General features: G+C 37.8%; 1 protein-coding gene across 3 annotated transcripts in view; it reads left to right on the top strand.

Moving 5' to 3' along the window:
- LOC126253222 (brahma-associated protein of 60 kDa) overlaps positions 1 to 18,844 on the top strand; it is a 78,358-nt gene extending 59,514 nt beyond the window's left edge. For all 3 annotated transcript variants that reach the window (XM_049954405.1, XM_049954406.1, XM_049954407.1), the window contains exons 7-10: positions 7,436 to 7,581; positions 7,758 to 7,878; positions 10,151 to 10,288; positions 18,087 to 18,844. In XM_049954405.1, the coding sequence (XP_049810362.1) occupies positions 7,436 to 7,581; positions 7,758 to 7,878; positions 10,151 to 10,288; positions 18,087 to 18,242 (561 nt within the window). In that variant the 3' untranslated portion in view covers positions 18,243 to 18,844. The remainder of the gene's footprint in view (positions 1 to 7,435; positions 7,582 to 7,757; positions 7,879 to 10,150; positions 10,289 to 18,086) is intronic.
- Positions 18,845 to 26,606: the final 7,762 nt, after the last annotated feature.

The raw sequence follows: 26,606 nt of genomic DNA, 5'->3' as shown, positions 1-26,606 counted from the left end.
ATTAATCCAGAATGAAACATCTAATAAACAAAATTATTCCTATTAAACTGACTGTAATGGTTGTGAGAGTAAATTTTGGCAGTAAGACCAGTCGTGAAGCTAGTACCATCAAATCTGTAGATGGCAGGGCGAGCACAAGTTCGAGAACTGGACTGAATCGTGACTGTGACATTTTATTTATGTATTAGATGCTGTTGTTATGTGTGACTTACTTGACTTGCACCCCAGAAGATATTGCAACCCTTGTTTTGCAGTTGCTCAAGCACAGCACTATGGGAGGGTTGGCTAGGTGGTGGTGGTGGTGGTGGTGATTTTGTATGGCTCAGTGACCTGGTGCAAGTCTTTCAATTGAATGCCAGTTGGGCGATTTGCGTGTGTCTAACCTACCTGAGTTATCCAAATGAGGAAAAGGGACCATGAACGGACAGCCGAAAACTATTTTTATTAGGTTACTTTGAACTTCAGATAACAAAATGGATGCAAATGATGCTCTTATTACTGTTAGGCATCTTTGACAAGCAAAGATAACATTGTTTCTGAAGTTGATTAATGTTGGGTTCCCCCCCCCCCCCCCCCCCCCCACTTGCTACCTGAAGAAGCATAAACACATCTGAACCTGGCCATAGTCGATTTGATTCCTTCAGTGAATGTAAATAATGCAAATAACATGTTTGTTTTATTTTGTTCTGGGCAGTAACAAATATAGTTGAACTGTTTAATAAATACCGGCTGGGGCACAGCATCAATTACTGTAGACAAAATTATTTATCTAAAGAAGGGACTGTTTTCACAGGTGTTTTAGCACATAATATGTTTAACAGAGAATGTGGGATCAGAAATAGGAATGAGACAGGAGAAAGATTGAGGTCCACAATCAATTTCAACTAGTAATAGCGAATTCGCTGTTAAAAAATTGCAAGAGGAGGAGGTGTATTTGGAGAAGACCCAAAGGCATGGGAAGACTTAGCGGAATTACATCATGGTCAGACCGAGATCCCAAAACCAGATATGGGATTGATTGTAAGGTGTAGCATGGGGCAGATATAGACTCAGATCACAATTTAGTAATGATGAAGAGTAGACTGAAGATAAAGAGAATTGTCTGGAAGAATCTGTGTGATAAAAGAAGGGGAAAGCTGAAGTATTAGTGAATGACTTAAGTGCATTTGAAATTGTCTGAAGCTGTATGTACTGTGATAATCATTATCACAGAAGGCAGTTCATTTAAAAAGGAATGGATAACTTTGAAAGGAAGAATCACAGAAGCTGGACAGACAAATACAGGCACAAAGAAAAGTAAACCTTGTGTAACAGAAGAAATACTTAAATTAATCAATAAATGAAGTAAGTTCCAAAAATTATTAAAAGTAAAGAACACAACAATACAAGGCTCTTCAGACTGAATCAAATAGAATGTGCAGGAAGGCTAAGGCGAAATGGGTGCAGGACAAGTGTAAAGGAATGGTCATTCAGTGTATAGCAAAGGTCAAAATAAAAAACCTTCAGTGAAATTAAAAGTGAAGGCACCAACATGAAGTGTGCAAGAGGGATTCCTCTGTAATTGCTGCCATTTACATAAAATAGTTACCCTAACAGCGCACGGTTTTCTCGATGGCCATATTGTCCACTCAAGCATGGCTGTAATCCCGTCATACAGTGTACACTGTCAGATTTGCACCTGGTGACCACAATTGTAACTAATTTTTTTCCAACACAAGTCAGTTCCAAATTAACCCATTAGCATATATACCAAGTTTCACTGCCACACGGTAATTACAGCCCACACGGGAGCTCCATGAGTAGCTTCATTGTAATTATAACTACCCAATAAATTTGCATGACATCAAAAAGATGCCCACAAATTAGCACAGATTTAGAAAGCATTACACATACAAAACTCTGCATGCCGTTTTCTCACAAGATATCCTGCAAACTGTGGATGGAGGGCAACAGGCAGATTCCATACTCCTAGGTTTCCAGAAAGTGTAAGACACGGTGCCCCATTGCAGACTTAACGAAGGTCCAAGCATTCAGATTAGGTTTCCAGCTATGTCAGTGACTCATAGACTTCTTACATAATAGAATCCTGTATGTTGTCTCCGATGACCATTTCAGAGACAATGGTGTTATAAAGAGTGCCCCAGAGAAGTGTGATGGGACTGCTCTTATTCTCTGTATATATAAATACCTGACAGGCAGGACAAGCGGTAATCTGTTGCTGTTTGCTGATGATAGTATATGTACAGGAAGACACTGAAGTTGAGTGACTATAGGAGAAAACAATATTACTTGGACAAAACTTTTAGTTAGTGTGATGGGTTGTTGCTTGCTCTAAATGAGAAAAATTAATGCAGGTGAGTAAGAAATACAACCCTTTAATGTTCAAATACCTCATTAGTAGTGTGCTTGATACAGTCACATCAGTCAAATATCTAGGGATAACATTAAGAAGTGATATGAAATGGAATGAGTGTCTAAGGATGTTACTAGTGAAGGTGAATGGTAGACTACAGTATATTCAGAGAATTTTAGGAAAGTGCAGCTCACCTATAAAGGAGAACACTAGTGCAACACATTCTTGAGTACTGCTAAAGTGTGTGGGATCCATACCAGTTCAGATTATAGGAGGACAAACAAGCAATGCTGGATTTATTACAGGTAGGTTCGATCAACACACAAGTATTACAGAGATGCATCATGAACTCAAATGGGAATCCCTGTAGTGAAGATGATGATCTTTTCGCAACACTTTTGAGCAAATGGAGATAACAAGAATTTGGGGCTAAAATGTAGAGAACAAGCGTTTGGGCCTGACTGCAGAAAGATTCTGGTGTCATTAATGTACATTTTACGTAAGGTCACGAAGATAAGAGAAATCAGGGCTTATATGGAGGCACACACAGTCATTTTTCCCTAGCTTCATTTGCAAGTGGAACAAAAAAATGGCTCTGAGCACTATGGGACTCAACTGCTGAGGTCATAAGTCCCCTAGAACTTAGAACTACTTAAACCTAACTAACCTAAGGACGTCACACACATCCATGCCCGAGGCAGGATTCGAACCTGCGACCGTAGCGGTCGCGCGGTTCCAGACTGTAGCGCCAGAACCGCTCGGCCACCAGCGGCTGGCGCAAGTGGAACAGAAAGGAAATGACCAGTAGGGGTTAAAGGCACTCGCCATCATGTACAGTGCAGTTGGTTATGGAATATGTATATAGATGTGGATGGTTTGTAAGACAATCATGGAGACTTCAAAAAAAATGTTGTCCACACACTCCTGAAGATAACAGGCGCAGATAAACATGAGAACTGTTAGACAATCAGCTTCCACAGCTCATTCATACAAGTTGCTGACAAGAATGACAATGACGAATGTCATGGGTAATAGCAGAAATGAGATGAGTGAAAATCTTAACTTGAAAATCACGAATTAGACAAAGTGAACGACTTTGCAAGCTGGAAAGCAAAATACCCCATGACAGATGAAGCAAGGATGACAAAAACCACAAGACAAAATTCCACTAAAATCTCCCAAGCATAAATGAATTAGTCTTACTTAATGATTATAAAGACTTAAACTCAAATACTCAATGAGACAAAATTAAAAAAATAGTCAACTTTACTGTTCAGAATACCACTGTTCCTTTATTATAAGTCCTGACAAAGTCTTTCTCAAGTAGAAGTGAAAGTGAAATTCAGACAGCCATACTCTGCTTACCGTATTTACTCGAATCTAAGCCACACTTTTTTTCCGGTTTTTGTAATCCAAAAAACCGCCTGCGGCTTAGAATCGAGTGCAAAACAAGTGGAAGTTCTGAAAAATGTTGGTGGGTGCCGCCATAACTTATTTCTGCCGTCGAATATATGTAGCGCTACACAGGCATGCGTTGTAGGCACAAAGATAAATACTGGCGCTAAAACCTCTGCGGCAGTAAATAAATTTAAAAAAAAGGTGGAAGGCGAGCTTTTTTTCTCCGCCCCGAGTTTCGACCACTGCATATTCATACATTATCCAACGAAGTAAATACAAATTCCGTATTGTTCATCTTCGAATACAGCAGCATTTCAATGTACTACGAAAACCCGACTGGCTAGACTGTTTGGGATCTTTGTCAATATGGCCAACTCTACATTCTGGATTTTTTCCCTGTCTGTGAGAAGAGATGGTTGCTAATAGGAACTTTTATAAATTGTGAATCACATGCAGTATTCTCATCACCATAAGAATAATACGAATATAAACATTTTGCCATGTATTGTTTCGTGTTTGCTGCTATCTCATTTAAATCCTGTCTGCCTAATAAACCACAAAACTAGAGTGAGACAACAGCAAACGCGGAAGAATATACATATCATGTCATGTTTATATTCGTATTATTCTTATGCTTAACAGTGATACAGTCAGAAATGAAGCACGGCAATTGACTCGATTTTTAAATCTAACATGACTCTAATTTCTGTGCAGAATGTAATGTACTAAAGAGGCGCCTGCAAAGATTTTCAAACGGAGAAAAATTTTCGCTAAACTCTCGTTCAGAACATCATCTATCATACTCAGTCTATTATTTGGTTCTTGTTGATCATTATCAAAGAAAGCAGCAGTGTAAGTAACAACAAATAGCAGTCTCGTGCCATTGTTTCGCTAATGAGACAATTCCTCTCTCTTTTTTAATTGTAAGCGGCGGTAGCGCGCACAAAAGCAAGCCATGCGGCAAGCGGCGACAGGCCGTAAACACGCACTATCAGAATGCGACAAACAGTGCATGACACAGTACAGTAATGCATTTTCAGCTTAGAGTGACGTAAACACCTATAACAAAGAAAACTGCGCTTATCAGATCAAAGGAAAATAAGAAATCAATTCAAACCAGACGAAGCACGTGAAAAAGGAAGGGTACCCGTATAAATACGGACGGAGCGCCTGACGCATAGCAATGGCTACCTGGTAAAGCTTAACTGCTACGCTTACGACTAGAACCAAACTACTGTAGGTGTATCATCATTCATTCGACCTAAATTGTCTCTCATATTACAATGGACCAACTTTGTTTCGATTTGGAGATGCGGCCTAACACTTTTCTCTCCCCTTGAATTTCTAAGCTCAAATTTCAGGTGCGGCTTAGATTTGGGAAATTTTTTTTCCCTTGATTTTGAGTCTCATTTTTCAGGTGCGGCTTAGATTCGAGTGTGGCTTAGGTTCGAGTAAATACGGTACTGTAAACAGTTCGCAATTTGAAGAGAGTTCCACAGTGGGAATTCTACTTACAAAATGTGAATACAAAGCTAGATGCACTTACCCATATTATCATAGGGGATGCTACAAATGTGTCAAACTATCGCCCTATCTCTCTATTAAGAACATTTTCAAAAGTCCTAGAAAAAGTTCTGTACAACAGGCATGTGGCACACCTTGGTGACCTGAACATCATTAACAGTCAGCAGTTTGGTTTTCAAAAGGGAGTTTCAATAGATAACGCAATTTTCTCATTCACAAATGATGTTCTAGAGTCTATAAACAGCAAGAGGCTGCCTATTGGTGTCTTATGCGACCTATCAAAGGCGTTCGACTGTGTAGATCACCAGATACTCTTCAAGAAGGCCTGTCATTATGGAATTATAGGACCTGTAGGGAACTGGTTAAAATCGTACCTCGAAAACAGGGAGCAGAAGATTATTCTAGATGTTTCAGATAGTGTATCACAATATATAGTGGACTCTGAGTGGGGAATTGTGCAGCATGGAGTGCCACAGGGATCAGTGCTTGGGCCCTTGCTGTTCCTCATATATGTTAATGACCTGCCTTTATCCATCAATAAGCAGTGTACATTTAAAATGTTCGCTGATGATACAAGCATTGTGGTGGATAATGTGTCAACTACTGACTTAGAATCTGAGGTCAATGATATCCTTAAAGAAGTTCTGGGTTGGTTTAGTATTAACTCCCTTTCAATAAACCTGAAAAAAAACCAATTTTATCCAGTTCCAGACAACCCACAAAAACCCAAAAGAAATAGTTGTCACACAGAATGATCAGATGATAAAGCAAGTGTACTTATCAAAATTCCTAGGCGTATATGTGGACAGTAGGCTGAACTGGGAACATCACGTTCTACAAACACTAAAACGGCTGACGTCGGCAACATTTGCTTTACAAATTTTGTCACGCTTCAATGATATTACCATCTCAAAGTCGGCTTACTTTGGCTATTTTCATTCAGTCATGTGTTATGGCATCATCTTCTGGGGCAATACACCTACCGCAAAGAGAATCATCACAGCACAAAAAAGAGCAATAAGAATCATTTGTGGTGTACCCCCATGAACCTCCTGTCGAAATCTTTTTAAACGACTTGAAATACTGACAGCAACATCTCAGTACATATATTCACTGATGTGCTTCATAATAAATAACCCCACTCTGTATGAAACGAATTGCCTAAATCATGAACATAACACCAGAAGAAAAGAGGATTTCCACTGTGAGTTAAAGAACTTGACACTTATTCAGAAAGGGGTAAAGTACGCTGGAACAAAAATTTTCAATTCCCTACCCAACAGCATCAAAAGTATAAGGAGTAGTACATCAGTATTTAAACATAGCTTGAAAAATTATTTACTTGAGACCTCACTTTATTCACTAGAGGAATTCTTTCAGAGAAATAAGTAAAACCCAGATTGGAAAGATGTTTTTAAATTTTTTGACACTGTTTACTGTTAAACTAATGTAATAATGCCCTAATGTAAAAATTCCTGTTTTTCTCATTTCCATTTTTGGGTCACTTTTAAACCCAAACTTGGAAGTTTTGATTACTGTTCAAGGTTAAAATAGATGCAATAATGCCCTAAATATGAAACTGCTATCTTCACATTTATGTTGACTAGTTTTTAAGCTAATAAGTATGACTTTTGTGCACTGTTATTAATACTATAACAATGTCCTTATTCTATGCATTTTATTATGTACATTGACACGTTCCACATCTGAGTGACTTGCTCACATGTACAGATCTGTGGAACAAGTATATAAATAAATAAATAAATAAATAAATGAGTAGTTAACATATGCATTAATTAAACTTTTACTGTGTATGACAATTATTATACAAAAGATACAACATTTAAAACTGCTCTATCATTATTAACCGCCCGTTCATGGTTTTCTCATGATACATGTGAAATTGCAAAAAGAAATGGGACATAGTTTAAAAAAAAAATTGCCTCATTATCGTAAGATTTCAAATATCAGTAACTAAATGAATGAACACTTGCAAATATAATGGTTTATTTGTGTTATGAAGTAAATGTATCATGCCATGCAGCATTATTACAAGCAACTTTATGAATTAGGGTTTAATTATTTTGTACATTTTTCCAGTTCTGCACAGCTTGTGGAACAGTTATCAAGAAAGTTGTGTGAATAATATTGTTTTTTCAGGATGCACATGAAAGGGAATACATTAACTGTGACAAGTACTTGGAACAAATATTTGCATGCCAGAGAATGAAATTTGCAGAAATTCCTCAGCGTCTGAATCCTTTACTTCATCCTCCTGATCCAATTGTAATCAATCACACTATCAGGTAATAAACCCTAAATCTTAGATATTGACAGAAAAGAAGTCAGTGTTTTGTAAAAGTGAGGATTACATTTGTTTTAACCAGCTGAAATGTATTCATTTAATGACTTTAAACTTTATTTGCGCATTTAATGATATGCTTTTATTGTTTTGTGACTTTCATATGTTATAATGTTACAGTGTGGAAGGTGCAGAACAGAAACAGACAGCATGTTATGACATTGACGTAGAAGTAGATGATACCCTGAAAACACAAATGAACAACTTCCTGCTCTCAACAGCAAGTCAACAAGAAATTCAGGTAGATCAGCATGGCCAATCATACGAATTTCCTTTTCCTTTCAATTCAACTTTACTTTCCTTCTGCCACCTTCACCTTTCTCGTGTGTATTTAGACATGCACAGTTGAAGAGTCATTCGATGAGTAAACAGTCAACTGCAAGTCAATAAACTATCTATATTAAGACTTCCAGTGTCAATTCATTTAGAGAGTAGTAGTACATATTTTTGCTTGTGAGGAGGTAACATGATGTAAAGTTTGCTCACCACACTAAACAATCACAATGAGAGTCATTTAGTGACAACTAGGATATTTAATTTTTACTACATAGACATATGTACTCAGCAAGCCTCTGTACAGTATGTGGTCGAGGATTCTTCATACTGTTCTCTCTCTCTCTCTCTCTCTCTCTCTCTCTCTCTCTCTCTCTCACACACACACACACACACACACACACACACACCAGTTCTCTAAAATTTAGTCATTTGGTTTTTAAAGTGCTATTTCATCCTCCTTCCAAAAATTCCCCTTCAAATTCCCTGAGCTTCTCTGTTACACTTTAGCATAGCCTGTTGGCCTTTTATGATCATAGTAGCTCATTTCTGAATTCGTTCACTTTTGCTGTCATTATTACTACATGAAGACTCCAAATTCTGGAACCAAATACAGAGTTGATTGCTCTAGCATTGTATATGAGACTCGCTTTACCGGTGTCTACATAATGTGACAGTCTATACATTCACTGCTAATCATATACTTCTGGGTTCTTTCCATTTGGTACAAACATTATCTTGCATTCATCCATGTTTAGACATAGCTGCCATTCCTTGCACTAAGAGGACATTTTTTTATGTTTGTGCATATTTGTAAGATCATCAAATTACAAAACTTAATTGAAAAACTGCTATTTGTGACTGTGCTCTGTGGTGAAACATTATTATGAAAGTATTCTCATTTGAATATAGATTTTTAAATGCAGAGTACTTTCTGACTGCTGTATTTAATTTCAACACCAGCTTGATCGAAAAGAGCTAGGGATAGAAATTTTGGTAGCTCTGAAAAACTGATAAATCTAATGGTGTGATAGTTTTACGCCATAAAGATAAGAAAAGTCTTTCATCCACATAATTCATACACATAATTCAGAGGCCCTCATTACACTGGAGGGTCCAGATAGCACTAGCTGTGTAAGTAACCATGCCTTTGAAGCTGAGCATTTTGAGCTCAGCAACATGTTCTGCAACTGAGTGGTCAACTGTGCCCTTGGTTACAGTGTGGCATAGCCGTCCATTTAGGTGGACAGCTGGTTGGTGTTCAGGTGTCACACCTGGGTCTCTTTGTGGAAGACGATAGGTTACAAGACAATGAATAAGTTGCTAAATTGTTATTTTTTTTAAATCGGAGTTCTTTCATTTTCTGGATAAGTTGGAAATCATTACTAAATTTGTGTTTAACCTGGGAGCAAAATGGGGAAGGAAAAGAGTATTAGTCAAATGTTGGGAAGGAAAAGAGTATTAGTCAAATGTTGGGAAGGAAAAGAGTATTAGTCAAATGTTGTATGTAATATTTTGGTATATTTAGATATTCAGATTACATGATACTTAGGAAAGGCATACATTGAGTATTGCAGACAGTTGCTTAAAGTTAATATGAGCACATATCTACTTAACATTCAGTACTTGATATCATAAAATTCAGGTAATGGTATTTTCTGACCTGATGTAGGAACCTGAAAGTTTTTCAAATCCTTACTATCTCTACTGTTTTCCCCTATCCTAGTGCTTGAAATATGCTCACTATTTTTTATTTACTTAAATTTGGCATATTTCGTGACAGTACCTTTTCTGTTAGATGTTTACAAGGCGATATTGGTCTTGGCTTCAGTTGTCTAGTGGAAGTATGATTCCACAATGCATCTTTGTCGGCTGCAGAAATGACCTGGTTCAATGCGTTTGCCTCATTTTAACTGCCGACTGACTACAGTCAAAGATGACTCCAGCGTCAAAGACATTTTACACAACACACAAGCTTCCACTTGTAATCAGTCTCTTTGATATTCTTTGTCACATTTACTAATAGTAATCAATATGCTGTCACTCTCAAAAATATAAGTAAATTAACATAAGATAAGGCAAATTACAATAAAAAAAATAAGAAAACATTTACAATTTGGTATCGACAAATCCGGTAGAAAATAACACATCTCCCAGATCCATTACGTGCTCCACATACCAAAATATTTTAATTGCTCAATAAATTGCTATTATAATTTATCTTCATCTCGTGTTTTCAGAGTTTGGATAACAAGATCCATGAAACTGTAGAGACAATTAATCAGCTGAAGACTAACAGGGAGTTCTTTCTCAGCTTTGCTAAAGATCCTCAGCAATTCATCAATAAGTGGATAATTTCACAGACAAGAGATCTAAAGGTATGTATATCATATAAAGTTAGTGTAACTAAGAGAAGTATTGCCCGAACAATTCCTAAATATTATTTATTTTTTATAAGTGGATAAGTGCTAGTGGAAACATTCTTGTGTTACAACATTCTCAACAGGGTGAAAATGTTTATTTTTAAAAATTAATAAATAGAAATAGTTAGTTTTTTAGTGTGAAGAAAACACAAAATGTAATAAGAGTAACTGTCTCAGATTTTAACTGTATAGGGCTGATATTTAAAAAAGAAAAAGTTTTAATGGAAAGAAAAAGATAACATATCACCATTTGGTTGAGATATTGAATGGTAAACAGGCTTTAAACTATACTGAAATTATAATTACGTTTTCAGCAATGTTGTTCTTACAACTGAGTGGCTGCTGTTTGCTTGCTTGTTTGGTGGCATAGAAAGACACTGTCAGTCATGGGCATGTGTGTATTTGCCGTTTTAGCCTTCAGCTATATGGTGAAAGATTGTCTTTACTTTCCCATTGTTTGTATCCCACCCAGTCATTCCAGTATTATATTAAAAACTTTTCTGATGTAAAAATGGAAGTAAAATGTTTAATTTTACAGTTGTAAAAATGCAGTATTGCATTGGCGCACAAAGTGTAGAAGATCTATTACACACACACACACACACACACACACACACACACACACACAGAGAGAGAGAGAGAGAGAGAGAGAGAGAGAGAGAGAGAGAGAGAGAGAGAGAGTGTGTGTGTTTTTGGGAGGACGGAAGGGTGGGGTAAGAAAGGACAGGGCATCCAGGCCCCTATAGAGATCTGGTTGTTGGGAGTGGAAGTGGAGGCAAAGATGGAGGAGTGATCAGAGAGAGTAACAGATCAAAGACCGTATTTTGGTAAGCACTGCGCCAGTTATCTTTGTCCTTCTCTTCCCCCCTCTCCCTCTAACGCCTCCCGCATAATTTTCATTTCCCCTCATCCACACAAGAGTCGATCCCTCTGATCCTGGGGTCTGAATGACCTGCCCTTTTTTTTTTAACCTTCCCCACACTATCACTCTCTTCCCTCCTCAGAATGGACCTAATAATTGTGAAAGATGGGATGGTGTTTTTTATTTTGTATGTGTCTTTTAGCAACACTGAATATTTTGTCCTGTGAAGTTAATAACACATAGATGTAGATACCCTGTTTCTTTTATGTGTATACAAACATTTCCCGGTTGGATAAAATCCATCAAGGTGCTCTGCCCATATTCTTTTGCAATGGTGCTATTTCCCTTATAGGGAAAGCCTCTCCAGTAAGTGTTTGGCTTATAGGACAGAACATGACAACTTCGAAAATTTCGGTCGCACCAGAAGGCATGTTGGGAAAGCCTAATGGTAAGATAGCTGCTTACAAAAAGCAGGAAATACTACTTAGTCCTTATCCTAAAACAAATTTTTGATTATTATTTGGGACTTGTCAAATTGAAGAGGAAAAAACAACTATCAATTTATAAGGTTTATTGGAATTAAAACTGTCGACTGCTGCATTTACTTTGCATACAATTTGAAATTGGGAATTAAATTCCATTTGTATACAAGAAGGTGGGAGAGGCATAAGTAATAGTGTAGCTTGGTTTGCCATTGTATTAAACTGCATATTCATAATAGGATATCTGCTAATCTGGTAATATGTTTAGCAAGTTCTTGGTTCAATAATTTCAACCGCAGCTATGCTCGCAATGATATTTCAAATTCATCTTGGCCTCAAATTAAACCTGAAGTCCATTAATTAATGGTTTCATCTTCAGTCTTCTTTCATATTTTTACTTGATAAAATTTCAAAGTAAATAAATCTACTAGAATGGCATACACTAAATTATGTAGCAGTGTGCTTGTAAGAATTGGCAGATATTGGCAAGAAATTTGGAACCAGAAGATCTATATTCTACCATGGGAGCAACTGGATGATTAACTCTGATCAAAGAATACATTACAAAATCATCAATTAACTAACCTGTCATCCTCCAACTCCACCACTCCACTCCCTACATCCCATAGTACCATTACATTTAGCATAATAATTCTTTATGGCAAACAATGATGTATACTGCATCATTATTCTGCTGCGTGTATGTTGTTAAAAGATGCCGTGTACAGCCTGGTCCACATAGATTCGAGCTATGGTCCACATAGATTTGAGCTATGTTACCTAGCATTTGCTCAGTTGTGTAAATGCCTTAAACAAAAGAAATGCGTATATTTTAAGGAGGTAGTGAAAATGATAAATCTTTCCACAGTGTGTAGTGAACAGCATGCAATTCCCTGGTGAGCATGTGAATAACACCATGTAAATTTCAGAAATAACAAATGAAAATAAATGTTCTGAATGCTACAATAGGAAAACAAGCTTGCTGCTGTGCATGTCTAAGCAAAGTAACATCACAGTGACAACAGTAAGATGTTTGTCTTAATCTGTCACTTGGTAGCAGCAGGATAGTTCACTAAAATGTAATTGCCATGGTCCTCATTACATTGAAAGTAATGTCACAGTTCATTCTGCAGATAACATACATGTGAAACCATGATAAAGTAAAACAATCGGCTCTGGTTCTTGTAGGTGTCACACTACAAAATTCACAATCAATGTGAATCCCCAGAAGACTTGGCACATAATAATCACATTGTGCCAGTGGCATCAAAGTGTATCACTTTACTCATATCTGGATAGACTTATCAACCCGCGTGCCTCAATTTGCTTTCATTTGTAACAAAATCTGACTGCTCACCTGTAACTCCTATTTAAGATTGTAGATTTTATTTCTAAAAAATTCTTATTTATCTCTTTGTCTGCCTGCCTTGACTCATCAGTATGTATCTAATATATTAGTTTGGTGATCTACTTTCACATTAGTTCCCTTTTGAGTTAATACATTGAGCGTTTATTTTCCCACTTAATTCAAACTTTACATTACCATAACTTTGACTTATCTGTTCTATCAAATCAGTACCAAATTGTTTTACATTATGAGGGGCATTCAATAAGTAATGCAACAAATTTTTTTTCTCGGACAGTTTTGGTTGAAAAAAACATGGATTTGCTGTGAAACATTGTGGAATATTCCTACTTCAGCGCATACAGATTCAAGAAGTTCAGACTGGTAAGGGCGATACACATAGCCTTCAAAATGGCATCTGTGAAGTAGTTGTGTTCCAAGCAGAGCGCGGTCGTTGAGTTTTTTTTTGTGGAAAACCAGAGCAGATATTCATTGGCACCAGAGACCTGCCAGTGAACAAAAACACTGTTAGTCATTGGGTGAGGCTGTTATGATTGTAACAAGGTCACGCGAACGTGTCCAATTTCTTGCATGCCGGTCAGCCGATCGCATCTGTGACTCTTTTAGTGTTGGAACATTTTGTCGCGTCCCAAGCGTGGGTATTGCGTGGGATTGAGCGACACGGTTCGTGGATGGAATTTGAGCCGGTTGACCGTAATGAGAGGGAGACTTTTGATCTGGCTAAGATGTAGAAATCCCTGGTTTTCACAAGGCTAGGAAGATGATAGAAATTAAAGTCGTGATAACTTTAACAAATTGCAGTTTATTCTAAGAGATTACAACTCGCCCTATCTGACGGTGGTTGCACTCCCAGGAAGGCCAAGTCTAATACAGAGACGGTGACTGACTCCACCATTCCGACTGCCTACTAGAAGGTCTGCAATGTTTCCTAACACCCTACGTTAGAGTTCCGCGGCTACGCCTTAACGCTCTCCAGCGACTATCTCCGGCTGACTGCCTACAGCCCGTTCCCCAGCCCAAGTCGGCTGCTGCTAACTCTTCGCCCTCACCAGACAAGACCCGACACGACAAGAACCGCCACGACAAGACCTCAGAGCGGCGTGCTCTCGGGTTTTGTTAGCGTTTCCCCTTCGGCCCCGCCAGCGCTTAGCATGACGTAGCGTCGAAGGCAACGTGTCCTTATTTGGTATCGTTAAAGCATTGTTGTTGCTATTGTTCTTCAGAGACTGAGTGGAGGGGCAGAGACGCCTCTCCCTATATGGTCACACACTGCGTCCTGAGCCCTTCATTGGCTCCTCATGACGTAGCGTGGTCCCCACCAAGGGCCCTCTTTCTTTCTCTCTCCACTCCCAGACCTCTCTCTCTAGCCAGGAATGCTTTCTGTTGATACTCTTAATTGAATGCTTATCATGAGTCCCTGCACAGACCTTCGTTTGTATCTGCTGGCTGTTTACTTTCTTATCAAAGCACCCAGCTGCCCAGCAGTTTGAGTGCCGCCTCGGCTGACCCTTCGGCCACGCCTGGCGTCCAGCGCTACAACTTTAACTTCTTCCTACGTACTATTCTTAAGGTACTGCATTTAGACTTGGCTTGTTCCTGCGGTTACAACAATTTGGACCCTCTCATTTGTGGTGATCCCATGTGCGAGGACACACGTCATTGCATTGCCCAGAGATTATGTTGAAAAATAGGAATTTGTACACAAAAGAGGAGGAAATAATACAGTGCACTAAATTCCTGAATAAAACCAACCTGTTTTCAGAAAAAAAGTTCTTGCATCACTTATTGAATGCCAAGCATAGTACCTACCTCGGAATTCCTTTCTAATAACTGTCCCATAGTGTCATTCAAGTCACAAAGACCTCATAAAATTATGTTAAAATTCTCTTCAATTTCTCCTGTTAATATTGGCATACAGTTAAAACAGTAACAAGTTTTACAGCTACCCTTCTTCAATTAATATCTGTCAAAGTGTGAGTGACTCTGCTAAAAAAAAATCTATTAAAATAACATCCACTTTGACTACACTGAATACACAATCAGCAGACAAACATTGAAAAAAATTAATTTTGGGTTCTGTACAGCTCACCAAACTTAATTCTGCAGCATGCTGCATCATGATGGTGAACGGAGCATCACTGCACTCGATGAGGCTGTGGTTTGTAAGTTGATACTGCTAGTTGCTGTGTAGTTGCTGGGCACCCATTGAACACAGTCATCATCCTTAGTAATTGTCAGCCGCCATTCTTCTGTCTCATAGACTTACTATTTTTCTGTGACCTATATCTCACCAGTAACTGTAATTATCAGCAAAAATATCCCTTTGTGAATGTTTGGGTTTCAGTGCAAATATTCAGCTATGGACTACTTTATGATGTTCCTTTTTACTCGGTTGTCTTGATCAACCCCAGTATTTTCCAATAAAAAAAAACAAAGAAATTACAGATATTGACAGTGAGTGGGCACTGCTTGAAATCAACAGGAAAGTTGGAGATTAGTGCCCGACCAGGATTCAAACCCAGGTTTCCTGCTTACTAGGCAGGTACTCTGACCGCTAAGCCCTTCGGACGCAATGGGCAGTGCAACTGCATGGACTACCCTAGCACGACCCCCTGCCCCCCCCCCCCCCTCTTGTCAGACCCATATTCTCAACCTTCCACACACCATTCGCCCATTGCCCCTTGTGCACTATCATCATTACTCAAGACATTTCACCGATTACCATAAGAGTTCAATCAGGTGTGCATTTGAACCGAAGAGATCATTGGCCATATTGGCCATCTTCCCTTAATTTTATATAAATATTTACCAGTGACTTTTTTATTATCTAATAAAAACCACTGGTGTAACTGGAACTGGTAACTGTGTGGAAAGTTGAAACATTTGACTTACCCTAAATTCATACATCATAATCGATGTTTTTGGAAAACCTGTGGCGTCGTCCATTATTTGAATAATGAAACACTGCACCAAGTACATATTTTTTCATATTTAGTGTGATGTGTTTGGAGAATTTTTTCTCGTTGTCATGTGCAAATATTTATGTATATTTTGTGTGGTGTTTGCACATGTGTTGTTCTGTAGTTGTCTTTTTTGAAGTTATCAAGTACTGTGCCTCCTCAGTTATGTGGAAAACCACACATATGGAAACTATGACTCAAATTGTTTGTTTATTAAACATTACAAAAAAAGTGTTTTTTCTTTTAATTCAGTAACTGTCAGTGAAGATGTCAACTAGCGCTACAAGTGGCCAAATGATGAAACGTGCTGAATATGGTTCAACAAAGGTGTCATGATGATCACAACAATCATGAAGCTATGCATGCACAGTAGACACATCTTGGAAATTGTGATTGTTCACAATATCTTTATTCAAATGAACCTAGTTACTCCCATCGGTCACCATGCCGAATAGAGCTTGGCGGCAGCAGCAGCAGCAGCAGCAGATATGACACAAATTTTTTCAACTTTTACCCATACACTGGTTCAGATCCGCTGAGTAGAATTGCCTGGTGTCAAGAAATTTAACCACGTTATGTTTGTAAACACTACTTGATGGGCAACACCATGCCCGGGCCATTTAACGTCAGTTTTTTCTCCACAAACATTTTTTCATAACGCGTAAATCACAGGAAAATTATAAATATGTTAACGCAAATTAACATTGTGAACACAGGAATTTGATGGGAGCAATAAAAAAAATGTCCTGAATGACAGTTCACAAATGTTTTTAGATAATTCCATCTTATTATTATTATTATTATTATTATTATTATTATTATTATTATTATTTTATTATTATTATTCAAACTGAAAGTATAGAATTTAGCACAGTATGCAGTTACACAAATAAATAACACTTCTCAGATTTGTTTGCCGTTTCTTCTTGAAGTACAGTACAATTACCTCTGTGATAAATTGTTTGTTTTACAGGATTATTACAACTACTTTCCGCTACAGATCAGACATATCAAAATAAACATCAACTTGGCAGTTGGGAGTATGACAATAGAATGAAAATATTTTACAAACTTCTCTTGTTTTTTCCTGCCAAATTCTGTATTTTTTGGCTATGGCTGATGATCAACAACCAATGGGTTACTCCAGGCTGGACTGACAATTTATGTGGCATGCCCAGTTACCCCCACAGATACTTCGTCTCACTGCAATCACCATCTCTGCTTGAAAACATGATTCATCCCTTGCGACGACTTGCCACATGTAAAATATGTAACAAAATCGCATGATAGTTGCACTCTCATCTTTATTAAATCCTTATCATTTTATTTTTTTGCAGGTGTCGGTTATCAGAAAGGTTGACATAGGTTCACATGTCACTCTTCCAGAGTGCTGTGTGACACCAAAGCATAAAAAATACATTTCATCACATACAAGTTTTTCTCATTTAGCTTAACTTTCACAGGCTCTGACTATAAATTATTGATGCATATAATCTCTTACACAAAAATAAGGAATGTACACATGCACTTACTGCACATTTTAAATAATTCTTATACCACTTCTGCTATTGCAAATTACGTTTTTAACAGTATTTCTGTTTCTTTGCCTTGTAGTTGTCCTGACATCCAATCGATACAATCCTACCAACTGACTGATTTACACACAGTATGTTTAATAAGATATGTTTGGTTCAAATCCTCAACACTTCTTCCTGAGTCAAGATCCCTATTTACTTTTTTTAAGAAAAGAAAGAAAAAGTAACCCCTGTTCTGTACTATTCATGTAGTCAATGTGGCTCCTATTAAGCTCTCAGAGAAACTTTTTCATCATGTAGTTCCAATTTGGACTTTGAAAAAAGAAAAGTCAGTGCAATGTCCTGATAGCTTGAAGAATCAGGCTTGCCATATAAAGTGAAACAATTTTGATTACTAATGAAATATGGCACAATTTTCAGTGGGCACACTTCATTTTAGCGACAGTATCTTATTACTTAGGTAGTAATTTCTTTGTTTGATATGTTACGAGCATTTAAATTTTAATGTAATGGAAAGTCTAGTGTATTACATTGCATTTATTTTACAGACAATGACCGATGTTGTGGGTAATCCAGAAGAGGAAAGGAGAGCAGAATATTTCTACCAGCCTTGGACACAAGAAGCAGTCTGTCGCTATTTCTACACAAAAGTACAGCAGAAACGAGCAGAACTTGAACAAGCATTGGGTATTCGTAATGCTTAGTCGGAACTGTCATGCTCACAGAAGAATAATACATGTAAATTCGACACTATTTGTGGTTGTGAATGCTTTTCTGTTTTGCTCATTTTCTTTTAGTGGCTTCTGGAAAGTGCTTTTGGAAAGCTGCTTGTTTCTAATTCTGATAAAGACTGTTATTATAAAAACTTTCTTGTGATACCTTGGTAAACCATCAACAAATTCATATTGCATCTGACTGAATTTTATAAGTGAGACATTTTAGATAGCTGTACAATACTAAGTAGATTTGGTTACTTATAATTTTCCTGTATTTATCTTTCCTGCTACGAAAAGTAATTGTTCATTAGAATTTATTGCATTCCATTGAAACCTTCAGTTTAATAAGATTGAACTGTTTTTATGTAAAATAGTTCCCTCAGTGTATAGTGTATGTGAATTTACAGTACTTGCAGATTTAATTAGAATATTTCATGCAAAAGATACTAGTGTTACCCTCCACTCCTTTTATTCATTGTACTTGCCTGAAGTACAGATTGATGTAATTCATTCTAAGTGTATGTTATGTGTCTACTATTAGTAAAAAAAAGTCATGGAGATTAAATAAACTCAATGAATATAGTTGTAAATTCATCTTTTGAACATTGAGATGTCACTCCAGTAAGAGGTAATTAAGAGCTTAATTTGCAGTTCTACTTTGCACAGCAGATGTTGTACTGTCTTCTGCTATCAGTCGCTTCTAATATCTGAAAGTAATGTATGAAAAATGTCCTATTATAACTCTGGTAGTAGCAGAAAATCGTCAAGAAACAGAGCAATAGTAGACCTTCCTACAGTTGTTTTCTTATACCCTATATAAGATATAATCCAATAGACTGATACAAACGAAGATGAATACCCTATGAAATAATGCAGGGTGAAATAAGTGGCCTGGACATTTTGAAACCATTTATGGAAGCATTAACAGAGCAGAAAAAGGCCTACATTCACTTTAAACAGGTTGGAGCAACTGCCCATACAGCCGGTCAATCCTTGGAGCACATTTACACAATCTTCATGCCTGACAGAGCTGTCAGCAGAGGTCAGTCCGGCTGCAGCCCTAGCTGGCCACCCAGGTCACCTGAACTGTCAGTGTGTGATTACTTTGTGTGGGGAGCCCTCGAGTCTAACAAGGGAACCTCCCCATCGCACCCCCCTCAGATTTAGTTATAAGTTGGCACAGTGGATAGGCCTTGAAAAACTGAACACAGACCAATCGAGAAAACAGGAAGAAGTTGTGTGGAACTATGAAAAAAATAAACAAAATATACAGACTGAGTAGTCCATATGCAACATAAGCAACATCAAGGGTTACGTGAGGGCTGGAGCGCCGTGGTTCCGTGGTTAGCGTGAGCAGCTGCGGAACGAGAGGTCCTTGGTTCAAGACTTCCCTCGAGTGAAAATTTTATTTTCGCAAAGTTATGATCTGTCCGTTCGTTCATTGACGTCTCTGTTCAGTGTAATAAGTTTAGTGTCTGTGTTTTGCAACCTCACCGCAAAACCGTGCGATTAGTAGACAAAAGGACGTGCCTCACCAATGGGAACCGAAAACATTTGATCGTAAGGTCATAGGTCAACCGATTTCTCCACAGGAAAACACGTCTGATACATTCTATACGACACTGGTGACGGCATGTGCGTCACTTGACAGGAATATGTTGTCGACCCACCTCACTTGTACACTTGGCGAATGGGTAAAAAGATTCTTCTACAATGTCCGATTTAGGTTTTCTTGTCGATGTGATAATCGCTCCCAAAAAAGTGATGAAAACATAAGAGTTTGTCACATAAACTGCAACAAATGAATGCAACAGTTTCAGTCGTACAGTTTTCCCTGTGCTCTGTCAAAAAATATGTTTTTAACGTTTTCAAATTTTTCCATGTGTAGACCGTCAAATCCTACATATGTCCAAGCAAATCTGAACATGTCCTGGAATTTTGGAGAGCGAAGTTGATTATGTGTAGTCCCTGAACTTTGATAATTGTCTGAGGGGGGGGGGGGGGGGGAGAATTAAAATTTTCACTCGAGGGAAGTCTTGAACGTTGGACCTCTCGTTCCACAGCTGCTCACTCTAACCACGGGACCATGGCGCTCCTGATCTCACATGCTCCTTGGTGTTGGCTATATTGCGCATGGACTACTCAGTTTGTATATTTTGCTTATTTTTTCATAGTTCCACACAACTTCTTCCTGTTTTCTCGATTGATCTGTGTTCAGTTTGTCAAGGCCTATCCACTGTGCCAACTTAAAACTAAATCTGAGGGGGGTGTGATGGGGAGGTTCCCTTGTAAGGTATATTGCAACAACTCAGTCTTCAAGAACTGCAGCAGGACTTTCCGGATCAGCTTGCAGCAGTTGAGCTTCAATCCGCCTTCAGCACCTTGCTGACGAGGGCTTAAAAGTGCCAAGAAATGAATGTTGTTCACTTTCAACAGCTTCTATAGTATCAGAGTCTCGCAATTTGAATTTGACATTTCACAGAAATACTTGGATATTAGATTGTAGGGAAATGAAATGTAATGATCACATAGGTTTTTTATAGGTAGGAATTCAGCTTGCGGGTAGAATATTGGGAAAATGCAGTCAGTCTATGAAGGAGATAGCTTGCAAAACACTCTTGTGACCCATACCAAATAGGATATTGAACAAATACAAAGAAAGACATTATTATTGACTCATGGGAGAGCATCATGGAGATGTGGAAAAACCAGAAGTGCCGGACACCTGCAGATGGATGCAAGCTGTCCCACAGGAGTTATGTAGAAAGGGCAAAAAAACCGTATAAACAAGGAACTGAACACATTTAAAAACCCATTCTGTCACTCCTGTAGGATCAGGAAGACTGGTTACCCTAATTGCAGTATGCACAGAGAGCAGTTAAGCAGTCATTCCTCCTGTGCTCTGCACATGTATGAAATGGGGAGAATATGTGATACAATGGGAGGTACTTTGCGTGGTAGATTTAGATGTAGAAAGAACACAATATGGTCTGAAACTACCATGTGTGGCAGTAGGAGCCTCTAAACTTCATAGCGAGGAATCAAAGGGATTGGATTTGTCCAGGCGTCACTATCTCCATGAATTTTATGGGTGTGCAGTGTGTCAACAGCAGTTGTTCGAAATCGGTGACAAGTTGTAGATCAACTGTACAAGACATTTTTGATGGATGAAAATGCAATCCAGGTAAACTGTGGTACCCATCATTCTTTCAAGAAGACTGTCATATACCTTATGTGACTGGACATTGTACTGGTTAAACATGGCATATAATTGCTGAATAAGCATCTGTACACTACCTCTTCCTCTAAAACCCCCATGACATTCAGTTTATCTTCAACATACACAAGTCTTTAGTGAACGAAGTGTGTAAACAATTTATATAGTTAAATTTATTTTCAAATATAGTGTTTTCAAAAAGGTTGATGAGATTTTGACAGACTATATCTTGTGCATGAATGAAGAAAGAAACTTGGGATGCATTTTAATTTACACTCAAGACCACAAGTTTTTATTTTCAAAAGAATCAATCTATTCTACAAGTGTATAGCTTTTACATGCATTCTGTAACATATTACTAATCCATTACATAATATAGAAAATAATTACTTAGTAAATAAATTTTATCAACTGGGTGATTTGTTTTTAGTAAATATACTAATAATTCCACCATAGGTTACCATTGGAAGAAGTAACATTGGAAACAGTGAGTGAAATACTTACTAGTTTCCTGTGGATGCCGATTGGTCTGGCATCTATTATACATAAAGTGACACAGTCTGGTTACAAGTTCCTTTTTATTGTTCCAGGTATCAAAATCTCACATTAATTCAAAACATTTTAAATTACAGACTGCTTGACTGTGTAATAAAATCAACACAATAGTGAGCTAACATCAAATAAATACTATGCCACATTTTCACAGCCATGACAACCTTTATAACTTTTAAAGAAGTATGTATTTTCAGTCTGTGTTCAAACCTCAGTTATAATTAGATGGATGATACACAAATAATTTTATAAGCTTTCTTGTGACAGATGTCGACTTGTAACAAAGATATTTACAGTTTCCACATTTCATTCAACATTTCTTTTTGCTGATGAAAATTACGAACATTTCCATGTCAATTTTTCACTATTTCTAATTTAATAATTTCTTCACTTACAAAGAGGCCGAACATTCGCCCACATAAATTCGAATTTTTGGATCTTCTTTATTTTTACAGACGATATTGATTTTTCACAAAACTTGTGTCACAAACAGTGCACTGCCCTGTATGTGCATGTATTATTGGTTGACATTAGCAAATTCCTACATACAAGTTCTAAATAAAGGAAAGTTCCCTGTAATACAGTCAAAATTGTGAAGTATGTATGCAAAACTAATTGAGAATTTAAAGTTTGAGGAGATAAATTACAAATATGAAATATACTTGTATATCAAGTTGTAGAGTAGTTTTGTGTATTGTGTTCTACATAACTACTTGACCTTGGCTGTTACAGTATTCCCACCACCAGATGCAAGACAAACATCCACATGACAGTCAAACTTTAGCCCATTCTTGGAACAGCAACAGCAGTGAATAGATGCCGTAGCTCTATAGTAGTTGGAAGGGAAGGCACATAGACTGTTTTCTTTCACAAACCCAAACAAAAAATGTTCGCATACCATGAGATCAAGAGACCTTGCAGGACAATAGTGCAATGCGAGACCTGTACTACCTTATGGCCTATCCAGTTTTGTAACAGCTTAGTTCATTGCCAAGAAATGCTCTTGCATGCAGGTATGAGTGCAGTGGTTGTCTGTAATGTTGAAAAAACTAAATCCCTTCTGTTGCTGTGATATCCCCATCTCGACTCTGCACATATTTGGTGGTGAAAGAGAAGCTAACTGCGCAAGAAAAGAAAAGGAGAGAGAAAACATACATTCAGTGTTGCATCAGATTCCGCAGGCTTTGTGTCGGATTTCATTAATTCTTTATTTACAGTTGGTTAAGCCAAGATTCTGTCACACTATTCACTAAGATCTTGTATTTTATTTCGATGTGTCTTAAGGTTTGTGCTATATATTGTAGAGAAGTCAGTTTTCCAACTGATCTGGTGCTTTGCCTTGAATGTTTTGATATAATTAATCTTACATTCTCATTTGCTTCATGAGACAAGCCCTATCACTTAACCTTGCTTTGTCGCTCACTCTACTGCACCAAATGATGTTGGCCATTACTGCCTTTGCTCCTTTTCCGTCAGTAAGGCTATTGAATTTAGTATTATTCTTTCTTGACCAAGGATCATGATTGTTACATACACATTCCCCATAAAACAATGTGTTCCCTAAAAGATGCACTTTATAGAGCCAGTTGGCCCTTCCTAGTTTCCTCGCAGAGGGTTGTAAAAACATACAAAAAATCTCTGCTCTTACAGCAATAAGCAGGTTGGGCAGCTGTAACTTTCCCTTTCATGGCTGCTCCATCACTCTTCCTTGGTGCTGGCTGACTTCTTGTCACATAACATTATTATCTATACACTCCTTCCATTCCCCCCCACCCCCTCCAAGATTTGCACACAATTTAATGACCAGTATAGTGAAAGATGACTCTCGTCTTCCAGGAAGAAGTCAAGCCTACATTTATACAATAATGACAAAAGTAATTAAAAGTTTTTATGGAATTTACTGATAAAATTTCTGCTCAAAGAAATGCTACTGAGAGTATGTATGGATTTAGCAGCAAGCCAAAACAGAGATCCAAATGTTCAAGTGAATGACCTCTATTACAGTTGCATGTATTTATGTCCACTTTCTTGATGTTTTCAGAGTGCTGCCATTGATACAGTGATATCATGTTGCCTCTGCCTGATCTTATCTTGGGCCTGGATAAGAAAGTTTGTAATACTTACAGCCTGTAATGTTTGACGCTTGAGTGGAAGTTGTGAGTTAAGGGTTAGTCCTTTCATAGCTTTACATGGTTTGGAAACCGTATAAGGGTAGGCTGTACAATCTGTGTCTAATATCAACTCCCTCACTCCATTTCATTATAAGAATCATAATTTAATACAAAACATAGCTACCTGAAGTTGCCTTACTAGGCTTATTGTACTTTTCAGGGATACTTGCCCTTGAAATTATGATGTAAAAGTCATCAAGATATCCACTTTGGACCCTGTGAGCACCTTATTGCATAACATTAGTTAACTGAAGAGAAAAAATTTCTGGCTGCCTATCATAACCATTACATATGCCCCCATATCACTTCAAACAGATGTGAAGAAAAAGGGCAAGAAGAAATATATTTTGGACCAGTAACTAGTTTTGTTCAAATTATTTTCCGACCAGAGAATGCACCTTTTCAAGAATAACTATATTATTATTTCTTTCTTTTCTCAGACGTTATGTCTGGTCAAAAATGGGAAGTCACGCGGACCTTGATCAAGCGTGACTTCCTTTTAACTATACGGTATATGTTATATTACATTTAGGAACTTTCGGGTAATTGAACATGTATCAATAATTACGGATTTCTGTAGTTGTATATATAAGTTTGGATGTAGCTGTATTGCATTATTATTATACAAATTATTAGAAACCACAAATAGCAATTAAACCAAAAAAGGGAAAGGAAAACTGGACATCAATTACACCCAAAAAATTGAAGGATCTGAGTATTAATTAAACTCAAGACATATGAAACACACAAAATGCAGAAAACTTTGTAGAAAACACTCTGGATTTAACAATTTTTAATAAATTAATGTCATTTATCTATGTACCGATATTATTACTTTCCTGTCACAGTGGGTAAGTCCTTCCACAGTCACTGTCCTATGTAACAGTAACATTCTCCTTCACTTAACCATAGTCTCTAATGCTGCTCAATTGCTGGACCATTTACATTCATAGCTATTATGTTACAATGCATGCAAATTTTGCTCCTAAGGGCCTACAAAAGAAATTTCTTCTTGAGCCATGGTTCAGGATGCCACATTGGATAAGGCTGATAGTTTTTATCTCATCAGTCAATGGTTTGACTACCACGGCAACTGTTACATTGATTCTTTGCTTGATATTTCTGTTGTCCTATGTCTGCTATGAATAGTTACAAAAGACCTCTACTACTTTCTCATCTCTTGGTTCCATACTCTTTGGCATCAAAATTGTTACTATTTCATAATGCCTGACAGTAATAAGATTATTCCCTGTACCTCCAATGCTCACTTTGATTGTTGTAATGGGGGTTCTTTCCATGTGGTCTGTATGTGGCTGCCTTATTTTTTGTTCCTTGTTTCCGCCCGTGGTAGCTGAGTGGTCAGCGCGACAGACTGTCAATCCAAAGGGCCCTGATTCGATTCCCGGCTGGGTCGGAGATTTTCTCCACTCAGGGACTGGGTGTTGTGTTGTTCTAATCATCGTCATTTCATCCCTATCGACGCGCAAGTCGCCAAAGTGGCATCAAATAGAAAGACTTGCACCAGGCGAACGGTCTACCCAACGGGAGGCCCTCGTCACACGACATTTCATTTCATTTTGTTCCTTGTATTACAGTGTTTCAATTCTACTACTTTCCAGTTCGCAAACACTTTCCTATATTTAAAGTAAAGCAAAAACATATACATTTGGGTGCAGAATCTTTGCTGTTCCATAAGGCTGTTGCTAAATGTCAAAGAATTTTGGTATCTCTGCATCATTCTCTTCAGGTTTTTCATGTGTCTGTACTAGAACATGGTCTCCTACTGTGAAGTTGACCCTGTTGTGACTTTTCATACTGTTCTTTCTTATATTTACCTTCTTCTCACCATTTTTCTTCACCAATTTTTTCTTTTCATCTCTTTTCTGGGTATAAAACTTTTAAACCGGGATTCCTACACTTGTCATAATTCCTTGAGATGGGAAGTCAGTGTTCTCATGCACTTTGCATTGTTCGATTCATCCTCCACATCTGTCACAAAATTCTCCCAAGCACTATGTTAATGACTATAGACTGGTCTACATAACCACCTTGTCTCCCTCATACAGTTGTCCACAGGATTAGAAGTTGGATGGTATTTCATTCCATTCCCTCTTTCTGTACTTGAGAAATAAATTGCAGTCTGTGCCAGTGAGAACCTTCTTTGGATTCCCATAGTTATGGAAATACTTCTTCTTCATTTTACTGATTACATAGGCAGTTTTTGCTTTCTTCTGTGGAAAAAGTTAGATGAGCTTGGAAAACCGTTCAGGTACCATGAACCTGTAACAGTAATCACCCTGGATTTGGGCAGTGAACCATATAGGTCCATAGCTAGGATTTCCATAATCTCCTGGGGGCTACACTTTTGCATGGGCCTGTTGGAAAATACTTTAATATTGCTCCTGATTACAC

The sequence above is a fragment of the Schistocerca nitens genome, chromosome 4 (assembly GCF_023898315.1).
Source record: "Schistocerca nitens isolate TAMUIC-IGC-003100 chromosome 4, iqSchNite1.1, whole genome shotgun sequence".
NCBI lineage: Eukaryota > Metazoa > Arthropoda > Insecta > Orthoptera > Acrididae > Schistocerca > Schistocerca nitens.
The sequence above is the reverse complement of the archived record's forward strand: the minus strand, read 5'-3'. Positions and strand labels throughout refer to the sequence as shown.